The sequence below is a fragment of the Lepidochelys kempii genome, chromosome 4 (assembly GCF_965140265.1).
Source record: "Lepidochelys kempii isolate rLepKem1 chromosome 4, rLepKem1.hap2, whole genome shotgun sequence".
Classification (NCBI taxonomy): Eukaryota; Metazoa; Chordata; order Testudines; family Cheloniidae; genus Lepidochelys; species Lepidochelys kempii.
Window position 1 is genome coordinate 30439962 of NC_133259.1, and position 14052 is coordinate 30454013.

At 46.6% G+C, this 14052-nt stretch overlaps 1 protein-coding gene across 2 annotated transcripts in view; it reads right to left on the reverse strand.

Annotated features, from left to right (window-relative positions):
* The window catches only part of GIMD1 (GIMAP family P-loop NTPase domain containing 1), a 37062-nt gene extending 23245 nt beyond the window's left edge, over positions 1-13817 (reverse strand). For both annotated transcript variants that reach the window (XM_073340849.1, XM_073340850.1), the window contains exons 1-2: positions 13742-13817; positions 9685-10100 (exon numbers count right to left, since the gene is read on the reverse strand). In XM_073340849.1, coding sequence (XP_073196950.1) covers positions 9685-10077 — 393 coding nt within the window. In that variant the 5' untranslated portion in view covers positions 10078-10100; positions 13742-13817. The remainder of the gene's footprint in view (positions 1-9684; positions 10101-13741) is intronic.
* Positions 13818-14052: the final 235 nt, after the last annotated feature.

Here is a 14052-nt window from a genome sequence, read left to right on the forward strand (position 1 = left end):
ATCATAGTCAAGCCAACACCAACTTACAGTCAACAGCTTAGAAGGCAGCTGTCAGATGTAATGTGAACTCTTTATATTAATCAGTTTCCCAGAAAGGACAATCTATAGGGCAGTCTCTGCAATACCCAGGTCTGAATCTAAGTTGCAGACGATAAACCTTAACCAGTTATTTCTCCTAAGCCATGTGGTAAGATAATTAACATAACTAAAAACAGTTAGGGGTGGGAGACTGCAAGAAAAATATCAGAAGTGGGAGGAGCTGGGAAAAACAATAGGCCAGAACCTCTATTCTGGTATTTCTCAACCAGTGGTCCGTGGAGTTGTTTCAGGGGTCTGTGAAAGGCTTAAGCTGAAAATTGATTGAACAGAATTCAACTATATATACTGACAATAGATTTGAAAAGGGTCTATACCTCCATTTGAAATTATTTAGGGGTCCGCAAATAAAAAAAAGTTTGGAAGCCACTGTTCTATTCTACATCTTGAACCAGAACTTATAAATGTTAACCTGGATTCGGTTACCTTTCTACAGAGAACTTGGACTGAGCTATAGTTTTTGATGTAGGTGACTGGGCAGCTGTTAGGTAACTACTGTCAACATAGGCAGCTTCAAGCCATTCCAATTATAATATAAAGCAGTGGTCCCAAACCTGGGGCAGGGGATGGCACGGCCTGCAGGCAGGAATGCACCTAGCCCCTCTGCCTCCAGCTCTGCCACAGTGCTGGTTCTGGCTGCAGCTCCACTCCTGGCCCCAGCTGGGGCTCCCGGCCTCAGCCTCAGTCCCTGGCCACGGCTCAGTTCCCAGCTTCAGACCCACCCCCATTTGTAGTCGCAGCCTTGGCCCTGGCCCCCTTATCCTGTCTGTGCCCTTCCCCCACCCGCAGGGCTCCCAGCCTGCAGAGGGGGAGGAATGTGAAAAGTTTGGGGACCACTGATCTAAATGATGAGATACTGTGGTGAGGGGCATATACAAATACCAGACAGAGAGAGGCATGTATGACAGTGTAAGATCTAGTACCCTGGGCTCTTAGGTAATTGCATATAAGATCATGAGCTTAACTGGAATCAATTAACCAGTAATGGTGGGGATTGCTGCCAGCTGGAGGCAATGGTGGTGCTAATGAGGTAATTAGTTCAAGGGGAAGATATAAAGTTGGTAGGAACAGGCAGTAAGGAGAGGGAGTTTCTGCTATATAGCTGTGTTCTGTTCCCCAGGGCTTAGAACCTAAAGATTAAAAGTATGAGGCAAATTGTATATTGTGAATAAGAGACTGTGCCAAATGGGCTAGGTAGTAGGGCACATTGGGTAGCTGCAGAAGCATGCTGTAGTAGAGGGCAAAGTTTTACCTTTCAAATTAAATTTTTTAAATCGCATTTTAAAATAAAAATGTCACAGGTGCAACACTAATGTGCAATTCTGTCAATTATATTAACTGCTCTATGCCATAATTATTACCTGGATAATTATTAACAACTAAGGAAAATGCTTTACTGTTCTCTCTCTCTTAGAGTAAGCAAATAGGCATCTGCTATTGACTAAAGGACTGGGGAGAGGGAGAGAAATCAACTTCTGCTATGGGGGGACTGGAGAGTGCAAGGGTCTTTTTATATTGCCTTGTGAACATATATGAACATCGCTAATGTAAATAAAGCAGTAGGCGTTTATATTTCAACAACTGCAGCTGTAGTTATGGTGCAATGTGTGTGTGACTGTGTCCCTCCTACTTCACTAGCAATCATATGGCCTTTATGCTGGTAAGAGGAAATATAACACCTAAATAAAAGAAATGTGTAGATCCATAAGTGGTGGCTGATGCTTCCCACTGGGGAGGTTAGCTCCCTCCTGCATGCTACCTCCCTCCCAGACCCCACACAACCACTTGCACCCCAACCCCTTGCCCCAGGTTGGAACCCCCTCCTGCACCCCAGAGCCTATAGCTGGAGCCTTCACCTCCTGCCATAGTGAAAGTGAGTGAGGGTGGGAGAGGGAAAGCAACTGGCAGGGGGCTGGAGTGGGAGTTGGAGGGGGCTCAGAAGTGGTCAGGTGGGGCCTCGGGGAAGGACTGGGGCAAGGGTGTTCAGTTTTGTGCAATTAGAAAGTTGGTAACCCAAAACAAGAGCTCCTCCAGCCCTGGGTCTGTGGCAGGGGGAGATTTTTCAGGGGGCCCCAAATCTGCCATGCCCTCCCACCCTCCGATAGCATGAGGTGTGGGGAGGCTTAGTTTCCCCTGGCCTCCATTATGTGCTGCCTATGTGTAGGTCTAACTGCTGGAACATGACCTCCTTATATTCTGCTGTACTTAGGAAGATAAAAAGCCCTAGCATGTTGATAGTGATGGGTCAATTTTGCCATTTCTTACACGTAAAATATAAATTTCAAGGAAAAGTTCCCAAATTAGTTACTTAATGCATTTTTGCATAGAATTTATAGCATGCTGAACATGTTTGTTGTGTGATGGAGGGAAATATACTTGCGCTTTGCATTTTCAAAACGCTTTAAAATATTAACTTATGAATTCTCAGTCCACCTGGGGCAATGTGGATAAGCATCATTCCGGTTTTACAAAGAGGGGTGGGGAATTATAGAGGATAGAATGTAAGAACAGGATCAGACCAATGATCCATTTAGCCACAAGCGTTGACTTTCAAAAGTGCCGTGGGGTGCTTGACTCCTGGCTGTGACTCAAGGCCCCACCCCTGCCCTGTCTCTTCCTGTCTCCACCCCACCGCTGTCTCTTCCCACCCAGTTCTGCCCCCTCCCTTGTGCATGCCACGTCCTCATTCCTCCCCGCCTCCTTCCCAGCTTCCTGTATGCTGCGAAACAGCTGTTTGCGGTGGGTGGGAAAAGGTGCCGATCAGTTGATTGGGCTCGGCAGCGGGCGGGAGGTGCTGGCGGGGGAGGTTCTGATGAGGAGGCTGTTGGTGAGTGCTCAGCACCCACCATTTTTTCCCCATGGGTTCTTCAGCCCTGGAGCACCCACTGAATCAGTGCCTATGCATTAGCCCACTAGCCTATCTTCCAACAGTGGCTGGTGCCAGATGTTTGAGAGAGAATGAAAAGAACAGGGCTATTATTGGGTGATCCATCCCTTGTCATCTAGTCCAGCTTTTGGCAGTTGGAACTTTAGAGACACCCAAAGCATTGGGTTGCATGCCTGATCATCTTGACTAATAACCTAATGGAGGACAGGCTCATCAATGGCTATCTAATTCTTTTCTGAACCAATTTATACTTCTAGCCTTCACAACATCCTCTGGCAATGAATTCTACAGGTTGACTGCGCATTGTGTGAACAAGTACTTCCTTCTGTTTGTTTTAAAGTAGCTGCTTATTAATTTTGTCAGTTATGTGGTTTGCTTAGGGTCAGGCAAGTTAGCGGGGAGGTCAATATTAGAATTTGGGAATTTCTGGCCCTGAGTCCTGTGCCCAATTCACAGGACCACACCAATAAAATGAAAATCCAGAAAGGTGTAAATATATTCTAGGTGGTTTATCAATCTGCGACCTCTGATATGGAGAGGATTGCTGTGACTTATCAAGAATTGTTGCTGATTGCTAAAAGGTTTTCATGGTCCTAGTGTCCTTCTGGGATAGTTAAGTATAAACATTATTGTTCCGAATATGAACGTTTCCCCAAGATCCAGCTAGCTGCCCTGCCCTATTTCGATGATGATATCATAACATCTGGGCTTTTAGAAATAAATAGCTAACCATTGTATCAACTGTGAGCCATAATTATAACAGAAACATGAAACAAAAGTAGTAGGTTTCAATTCAGATGGGGGAGGGGAGGGCAGGATCATCTTCTATTTGCTTATCTCCTAACATCTTTCATCTCCTTTCCAACAGAGAGAGTTAGTCAGCCAATAGCACATAGAAAGGCTAAATACAAAGAATTCTGATTCATTTCTCCTTTTCCTTGCCTGTGGGCCTTATCCCAAAAGCACCTGGTATTGGGAGCTTGATTTTTCTCTACTAGGTCAGAGTAACATCATGTATCTCTTTAGAAAGTTCATTCCTATAGTGCTCAGTATAGACACTATGAAAATGATGATCAGTGTTTACCCGCTGGCCGACTTCCAAAGAAGCTCATTCATATGAGAAGTATTTGAGAAATTTCCAGTGGAAAAGTTCAAGGGAAAGGAATTTCTTCTCTCTCCGCAACCTCCCCCACCCGCAGTACGCCTCCAAAACTATTTTTCCCCCTAGAAATCCAGAAAAAATCATTTTCAGTTGTCTGTGAAGAACAGAAAATAATTTAACTTTTAGTAGTGTCCCTCCCCACTCCAAAAAAAAGTTAGTCCTGCCTGAGCAGAAATTACTGTAGTCAAAGCAAATATATGGTGACTCGCTAACAGTTTTCTATTGTGAAACCATTGTGGTTTATTTTAAATTAAATTAAATTTAGATTAAAGCATGGGATTGAGAACCAAATGTTTTGGATTCTTCCCCCAAGTCTGCCAATGTCGTCTTGTGTCCTTTTTTTTTTTTTTTGCGGCAGTCATTCTGTGTATGAGCAGATACTTGTATAACACCTGCAGTGCGAAGGCCAAGTTTGCAGACCTGCTGCCACAGGACTCCCATGCGGAATTCTCTGCACTGGTGGAGGAAGGGAAACTAATTGCACAAGCTTCCCTACAGGTGGCGTTGGACGGGACAGACGCTGCCTCCCACGCAATGGCCACAGAGGTGGCAATGAGGAAGAGTTCCTGGTTGCAGGTCTTGGGTCTCCTCTACGAGGTCCAACAAACCATTCAGGACCTCCTCTTTGAGGGTTCAGCCTTCTTTTCTGAGAGAACAAATAATAGACTCCACAGTTTAAAGGACTAGAGGGCCACCCTCAAGTCCTTGGGCCTCCATACTCCTGCGACTCAGCACAGGCATTTCTGGCCGCAGCCTCCATCACAGTTCTACCAACCACAGAACGCTCCTTGGAGGAGGAATAGGAGTGGCAAAAAAAGGCTGCATCCATCCTCAGAGCAGGGTTCTGGCCAGCCGAAACCACCTTCCGGCCCCAGACTGGCCTTTTGAAGATGCAGTTGAGCATAGCGCACCAGGACAAGAACTGGATCTACCCCACCTTACCTTTTCGTCCTCACTGTCCCCTTTCTACCGTGCATGGTCCCATATCACTTCAGACTGCTGGGTGCTCCGCACGGTAGAGAGGGGATACTTCATCCAATTCTGTGCACCCCCACCCCGCCCTTCCACCACCCCTTTCCTGTCCTTCAGGGATCTCTCTAATGAGCAATTCCTTATATAGGAGGTGCACTCACTCCTTTCACTAGGAGCAGTGGAAGAGGTTCCTCAGGAGCAAAAGGGCAAGGGTTTCTATTCTCGGTATTTCCTAATACTGAAAGCCAAAAGAAGGCTCAGGCCCACCCTAAACCTGCGAGAACTCAACAAGTTCATGAAGAAGCTCAAGTTCTGCATGGTCTCTGTGGCCTCCGTCATTCCTTCAATGGATCCAGGAAACTGGTATGGATCCAGGAAACTTGAAGGATGTGTACTTTCACAGAGCAATAATTCTGTCCCTCAGAAAATACCTCAGGTTTGTGGTGAACACCACCCACTGCCAGTTCACAGTCCTCCCATTCAGCCTATTGGCAGCACCTCGAGTGTTCACCAAGTGCATGGCAGTTGTGGCCATGTTCCTGTGCAGATGGCAGGTACAGGTATTCCTGTACCTCGACGACTGGCTTATCAAGGGCCAATCCAGGTCTCAAGTGAAGGCACAAGTTGACTTCGATGAACTGGGCCTCCTTCTGAATGAGGGGAAATCAATTCTGTCCCCGGTTCAGCAGATAGGGGCAGTACTAGACTTGACTCAAGCCAGGACATACCTCCCAGAAGCAACGTTTCAGTCCCTCAGCAACATCATACAAGGTCTCTGGCAGTTTCCCACCACCACGGCAAGGAATTGCCTGAAGCTCCTGGGGCACATGGTGGCTTGTACCTACATAGTACAGCATGCCAGACTCGGACTTCGACCTCTTCAGTTATGTCTAGCCTCGGAGTATCAGCCAGTCCAGGACAGCTTGGATAAGATCGTAACCCTACCTTGTCTGGTACTCTACTCCCTCCTGTGGTGGCTCGAACCACAAGTAGTATGTGCAGGGGTCTCCTTCACCAGCCGTCTCTCTTGCTAGTGATGGATGCGTCAGTCTTGGGCTGGTGAGCACATTTGGGAGACCTCAGGACATGAGGTCCTGGTCTGGTCTCAGGTGGAACTCGCTTTCCACATCAGTGTCAGAGAGCTGAGAGTAGTCTGCCTGGCATGCCAGAGTTTCTGAGCCCACTTGACAGTGAGATGTATTAGTTATGACACACAACACCACAGCAACATTTTATGTCAACAAATGAGGGTGCACGCTCCTCTCTTCTGTGCCAGGAAGCCTTCATGCTGTGGGACTTCTGTGTAGAGCATTTGGTATATCTGCAAACATCGTATCTCCTTGGAGTATGGAATGAGTTGGCGGACTATCTCAGCAGGTCGTTCCGTGGCCACGAGTGGTCCCTTCACCCGGAAGTTGCGATCTCAATCTTCCATCAGTGGGGTTTTCCCCGGATAGACCTGTTCGCCACATGACGCAACAGGAAGTCCCAGCAGTTTTGTTCCTTCCTGAATCACAGCCCAGGCTCCATCACAGATGCATTCCTCTTCCCATGGCGAGGCCATCTCCTATATGCATTTCCACCTATCCCTCTCATCCACAAGGTGCTCCTCAAGATACAGTGGGAACAAGCCTCGGTCATATTGATAACTCCAGACTGGCCCTGCCAGGACTGGTACACATTACTCCTGGAAATGTCCGTGGAAGCTCCAGTCACCTTGCTGCTCTTCACGGATGTACTAACACAGGATCCTGACAGTCTCCAACACCCGAAGCTTGAGTCGCTGCACCTCATGGCTTGGAAGCTCCATGGCTGAACCTGATGGAGCTCGTCTGCTCAGACCTGGTTAGACAAGTCCTCCTTGGCAGTAGCAAACCTTCCATGACAGCCACCTACCTTGCCAAGTGGAAGAGATTTTCAATCTGGTCTGCGCAGTACCATTCATCCCCCGATGCTTACCTTTGTACCACTTATACTGGAATATCTTCTCTATCTCATCAATAAGGGTCCAGTTGGCCTCCATCTCGACCTTTCACCAAGGCGCAGAGGGCCACTCGGTCTTTGCTAATCCTGTGGTCAGCCATTTTCTTAAAGGTCCTGACAGCCTGTCCGGGCTTGGGACCTCAATCTGGTCCCTTCCAGACTCATGGGTCTGCCCTTTAAACCTTTTGGCGATGTGCTCCCTGCTCTCAAAGAAGGTGGTATTTTTGGTAGCAATAACCAGGAGGGTGTCTGAGCTCAGGGCCCTAACATCAGAAGCTCCTTATACTGTGTTCTTGTAAGGACAAGGTTCAGCTCAGGCCTCACCCAGCTTTCCTCCCAAAGGTTGTCTTCCAGTTGTACGTGAACCAGGACATCTTCCTCCCAGTGTTCTAGCCTAAGCCGCACTTGAGCGGCAGGGAGCAAAGGCTTCTCGTTGGCTGTCTGCAGTGCAATAGCCTTATACGTTGAGAGAACAAAGCCGTTCCAAAAGTCCATCCAGTTATTTGTGGCAGGGGTGGACAGAATGAAAGGTCTTCTTTTGTCTTCTCAACGGATTTCGTCATGGATCACGTCCTGCATCCATGAGTGCTACAACCTGGCAGGTGTACCTGCTTCCCCAATCGCTGCACACTCCATCAGGGCTCGGGCTTCTTTAATGGCATTCCTGGCACAGGTTCCCACCCAAGAAATCTGCAGAGCAGTGACATGGTCCTCCATACGCACTTTCACCATGCACTGCGCAATCACTCCACAGGCCTTTAGAAAGAGCAGTGCTCTAATCAGTGGATGACTCAGACCCCACCTCCAGAACTCAGGCTTGTGAGTCACCTGATTGGAGTTGACGTGAACAAGCACCCAAAGAAGAAAAAATGGTTATTCACCTTCTTGTATCTGTTCTTCGAGATGTGTTGTTCATGTCCATTCCAATGCCCACCCTCCTACCCCTCTGTTGGAGTAGCCGGCAAGAAGGAACTGAGGCAGTGGCAGGTGAGCTGGGGTCTATATTGAGCACCCTGAAGGCGTGACTCCAGGGGGAACCCAGGCCGACCTGACTGATGCTGTTAGGGGAAAAGTTTTCCAGCTGCCGTGCACACCTGTTTGGAATGGACATGAACAATACATCTTGAAGAACAACAGTTTGAAGGTGAGTGACCGTTCTTGTTGTTGTTGCTAAGTGTCAGCAATTTTTGGGTGAATTTCAGCCACCTACAAAGGAGGAGGAGGAGTCTCCATCCCAGCGCAAGGGATTGAAACACTCATTTGTTATAGTGAATCCCCACCAGAGGAAAGTTGCTAAAGAAATGTAAAGTATATTACTCCCCGCTTAGCTTTGAACACTATTGGTATTATAAGAGAGGTAGATGATCTGAGCTATACTCCCAGTTCTACCTACAAGGTACCTGTGTGGCCGTGGGCTATTCACTTAATATCTCTATCTGTGGTTTCCTTATCTGGTAAATGGGAATAACCTCTACCTCACAGGGGAGTTTTGACAAATTTTTCTTATTTGTAAAGTGCTTTGAGAAGATCAGATGACAACTGCTATAAAAAAGCAGAATAGTAGTACAGTAGCACCTCAGTTACAAACGCCTCTGGAATGGAGGTTATTTGTAACTCTGAACATGGTTGTTTATTGAAACGTTTCAACTGAACATTGACTTAATACAGCTTTGAAACTTTACTATGCAGAAGGAAAATGCTGCTTTTAAACATCTTAATTTAAACAAAAAACCAAGTTTCCTTACCTTGTCAGATTTTTTTTTATAACTTTCCCCCTTTATTTTTAATAGTTTATGCTTAACATGGTACTGTATTGCTTTTTTATTGCTGCTGCTTGATTGCATACTTCTGGTTCCAATGAGGTATGTGATTGACCCGTCAGTTTGTAACTCTGGTGTTCATAACTGAGGTTCTACTGTCTTACTAAAATAGCAGTGGCTTTGATCAAACATTCCTCTTGTTTTAACTATCAATTATTATATAAACATTGACAAACTTAACATTCACCAAGTACAATTCTTGGAAAATGCATATGTGTTTTAGGGGGCAGAGTTAAGGTGCTGGTGGAAAGTTTTAGTTTTTGAAGTTCCTCTGGGTTTTGTGCAATTCAAAACACCTTAATTCACCCCATGTTAATGTAGTTCTTTGCATATAGTTCATTTAGCTTCTAGTTGCAGATGATTAAAGTAGCATTTCTTCTCAACAGGTCTGGGTCCTTGATAATAAACCTCAAAAGGCAATACATGTAAATCCTATTATGGGGGTGGGATGGGGGAGAAAAACATTCTTAATGGTAAACCAGATTCACAGGCCCCTTTCTGCTTAGCCCTGCTATAATTAAGTGAATAATACTTGGCCACCTGTTCCGTGTTTAACTTTCTTCCATCAAATTTAAAATGAAAAGTTTGTCTGCAACACAGAAATGCTACTGAGTTTTAGCTAGAACAAGCCTGGGCTGTGGGAGGGAGGGAGAGGTGGGTGTGGGAACTGCACCTACCTGTCTCCTTTCTACTTCAGCTGATATCATTTGAGGGTTCCTAGTTCTAAAAACAACAGAGTTGCCAGGATGTAGAGAATTTTTTACCTGGACTAGCTGAATTGTGTGATGATTTTCTTCTTCACAAAGAGGTAAGTCAGCTCTCAGGACCAAGAGTGCTAGGTGAAGGCCCTCCTCTCCAAAGTGCTGAGCCAGAGCTGCCCTCACCGCTTGCCGCACCTCTTCTTTGCTCAGGCTGCTGTGAGGATACCCTGGAGTGTCCATGACATGAACCCGCAGGGCTAGCTCGTAGCCATTTCGGCGTGTGAAGCCTGAGATGCGGCAGCTGCATCCGAGACTGCAGCATGTGGTCACAGAGCTTGGGGATAGATGGCTGTCAAAGTCAGAGCTGCCCAGAAGGCTATTCCCAGCAGCACTTTTGCCACTCTGGGTCCTTCCAACCAAGAGAAGATTGATGGTCATCTCATCGGTGTCAGACATTGTATCTGCCTTTGTCCACACACCTGTTTCAGCAAATCCAGAACAAATACTATTAATAGCTGTTTTAGCTGGGTGATACCAAAGCAACTTTCAGAAATAACCAGTAAACCATAAGAACTGCACCTTGAAGCACTTTGACCTGCTCTGACTGAAGCACTTCGGCAGTGTGGGGAGTAAAGTGCCAATCAGAGGAGTACCTCTGACTGACCCCAAGGAGCATTCCTCTGTACCCACTGTCCACCCTTGCTATCCACAAATAGGGAACCCGGATTGAAGTGCCATAGCAGTTGTCCCACATCAGCAGATCTCCTATATCAAGAGAATCAGGAGGGAGCTGAGAGAAACTAGGGAGCACAAGTGACCAATGTAGGGGAAACAGTCCAACTAAGGAGAGAACAATGGGGAAGGGGGTGGGAGAGAGATTACAGAGGAGATGGTGACAGGGAGAGAACAGAGGGGAGAGGAGTAGGTTCTGTAGCTGTGTTTTGTGAGTTAAACTAACATCAAGCCCTAGAAACCTGATGGCATGAGGGAAGCAGCTCAAACCCCACAAAACTTAGGGAGCATGTCCTCCACCACGCGGGTAGCTCACATGCTGTTCCAGCAGCCAATTTCTGAGCTCTGTCTTCACCTTCGTCTCCCCTCTGTCAAACAACTGTTTGGAGTTACACACTTGAGCATTACCACAGGTCACCAATTGTCCCAAAACTGCCAGTAGAGAGGGATCCAGAAGGGGTTCCAGTTCCAGAACAAACACACCAGAACAGGTGCCCTCTGCCCCTTTCCAAGGTGATGCTGGCATAGCAACATCTGCCATGGCCAACATTCCAGACTCTTCAGGTTGGAACTACAGAAATTTGTCTAATCCATTTTCGAGAGGCAAGGTAGGTGAGGTAATATATTTTGTTGGACCAACTTCTGTTGGTGAGAGAGACAAGCTTTTGCTTTTTTCTTTGCTGGTGTTGGTGTTTCCAGAGTTTTTAATGGACAGGTGGTTGAAGTTTGTCGTGTTAACAGGCTACTTCATCTTGAATGGTCCCTTGAAATATGTGTTAACTACAGTAACTCCTTAACACTGTAATTATATTCCTGAAAAATGCTACTTTAAGCAAAACCATGTTAAGCGTATCCAATTTCACCATAAGAATTAATGTAAATAGGAAGGGTTAGGTTCCAGGGAAATTTTTTTCACTTGACAAAAGACATCATATACATATACAGTATAAGTTTTAAACAATTTAATACTGTACTCACAAATGATGATTGTGAAACTCGATTGAGAGAGGAGCATAGCAGGGTTGGGACATGGGTACTTGACCTGCTCTGCCTGCCCAGCGCTCCTGCTGGGGAGTGGGGTCGAGGGCTTGCCCACTCCCCAGCTGGAATAGGCGGACGGAGCGGGGTGAGGCAAACAACATTATAACAGAACATTGCGTGACTTTAAATGAGTATGTTCTAATACAGAGGTGGGCAAACTACGGCCCATGGGCCACATCCGGCTCGCAGGACCATCCTGCCCAGCCCTTGAACTCCTGGCTGGGGAAGCTAGTCCCTGGCCCCTCCCCTCCTGTGGTCCATCTCCCCCCAACCCCCCCCCCTTCTCCCCAGTGTGGCTTGTGCTGGCTGGACAGCACAGCTGCCAGTCCCGCCGCTCTGAGCGGCATGGTAAGGAGGCGGGGGGTGGGAGGGTTGGATAAGGGGTAAGGGGTCCCGGGGGGCAGTCAGGGGATAGGGGGCAGTTGGATGGGGCAGAGGTTCTGGGGGAGGTAGTTAAGGGCCAGGGAACGGGGTGTTGGATAGGCGTGGGAGTTCCGGGGGGCCTGACATCGGGTGCGGGGGTGGATAGGGATTGTGCAGTCAGGGGGCAGGGGGGCTTGGATAGGAGTTGAGTCCCGGGGGGGCAGTTAGAGGTGGGGGGTCCAGGGAGGGGATGGTCAGGGGACAAGAAGTTGGGGGGGGGGTCAGAAGTTCTGAGAGGGGCAGTCAGGGGAAGTGGGAGTGGGTGGATAGGGGGCAGAGGCCACACTGTTTGGGGAGGCACAACCTTCCCTACCCGGCCCTCCATACAGTTTGGGAACCCCGATGTGGCCCTCAGGGCAAAAAGTTTGCCCACCCCATTCTAATAGATCAGCAACCTAACAACGAAACAATGTTAACCGGGATGACTTTAAGTGAGGAGTTACTGTACTTATGGTAAACAATGTGTTCCACCTGTGACACTCTGAGAATGTCTACACAGCAAAGAGAAACCCATGGCTGGCACAGGCCAGTCGTCTTGAGCTGTGGGGCTGTTTCATGGTGTGTAAACTTCTGGGCTCCAGGACCCTTCCCCCTTGCAGGGTCCCAGAGTCTGGGCTCTGGCTGGAGCCCAGAAGTCTACACAGCTATACAACAGCGCCGCAGACTGAGCACCGCAAGCCAGAAGGTATCTAGTTTATATGTCGACGTACCCTCTGAGTACATTTCCCAGGTCTGAGGAAGAGCTCTGTGTACGCTCGAAAGCTTCTCTCTCTCTCCAACAGAAGTTTCCAGTAAAAGATATTAACTTGCCCACCTTGCCTCTCTAATATCCTGGCACCAACACTGCTATAACAACACTGCATGACACATTGGTGCTATAGCAATCTAAAATCACTTAGGACCTGGGGAAGGGAAAGATGAGAGGTGGTGATGATGATTGATGGTGATGGAGAGGACAGACAACTAATTATTTATTTTCAATATATACATACACAAATAAAACCACTAAAAAGACAGCTCCTCTTTATAGTGCCTATTAATTTAAAATAATGCAGTGTCTTAAGAGCCTTTACTACCTGGATCCAGACCATTGATTGTCTCAAAAGGACTTTACATACATTTTATAGTTAAAAATAATTAGGATTTCAGGGACGTGTCAAAAAAGACAGTGCCCGTATTTGGGAATAAAGTGTCGGTCTAGGTAAGCAGTGACACTAGAAACTTCACAAGCATTGTTTAAATGATTGTGATATTTCATATTCAGTGAATATTTTTAGAATGTCCATCACCCAACATTGTATATTTATTTAGGCTCTCTTGTACCTGTTCAAGAGGTAATTTTAACTAGTCCTCATTTTACAGGAGGCACTAGCTCTTACAGGTGGCGATAGTTAACAAAAGCCTGAGGATGAATCCATCCTCTGACGATTGAAGTACAGATATTGAACTTTCTAATTCATATTAATGAAGGGGGGAATAGCTGTCTAATCATTACGGAAAAACCTAGGAAAACAGGTACTTTATTAATTTCACTGAAAATGAACAGAGAAAATTGGGATAGTTGAATTAATAATCTCCCCTTACTCACTTCAGATTCATTAAACCTGTTTAGGAAAGTGTTTATTTTTAAATACCAACTGCTGTCCCTATTACCTGGGACTGTTTGTCACCATGAACTGGATTTTCAGAAGTGCCCAGGATCCCCACCACCAACTGAAGTCAAAGGGAGCCACACATGCTCAGAACCTTTGAAAATCAATCACAGGGATGCAGATCAGCACAGGAAAATCACAGCAAGATGGCTGCATACGCTTCTCTACAGTATTAAGTATTGCTTTTTATCACTGATTTTTGCTGATTCCACCCCCTCTCCGCCCACCCCATTCTTAAATTCATAACTTGTCTGTTTCAGTGTGTCACTTACCTCACTTTCCCTTAAGTCTTCCTCTACCCGGACTTCATTCAGACTCTGCTGGTTTTCAGTGTGAACTTTGAAACTGACAACGGTAGTGTACCACACAGAGACTGATACGCACTGATACTCTAGTTAATCTATTACTGAGAAATCCTCTCTGTACCTGAGAAGTCTGTCCAATAATCAGCATCGCCCATTAACTTCCTTTTACTTGCCTGCAGTTTTGAGGTCTGGTTTCCCTTGGGACCACTTGAAAATGACTTCTATAAATATTACCTTCATTTTTACCAACTGGTTGAACCAGCACTCTTTTTCTGGGG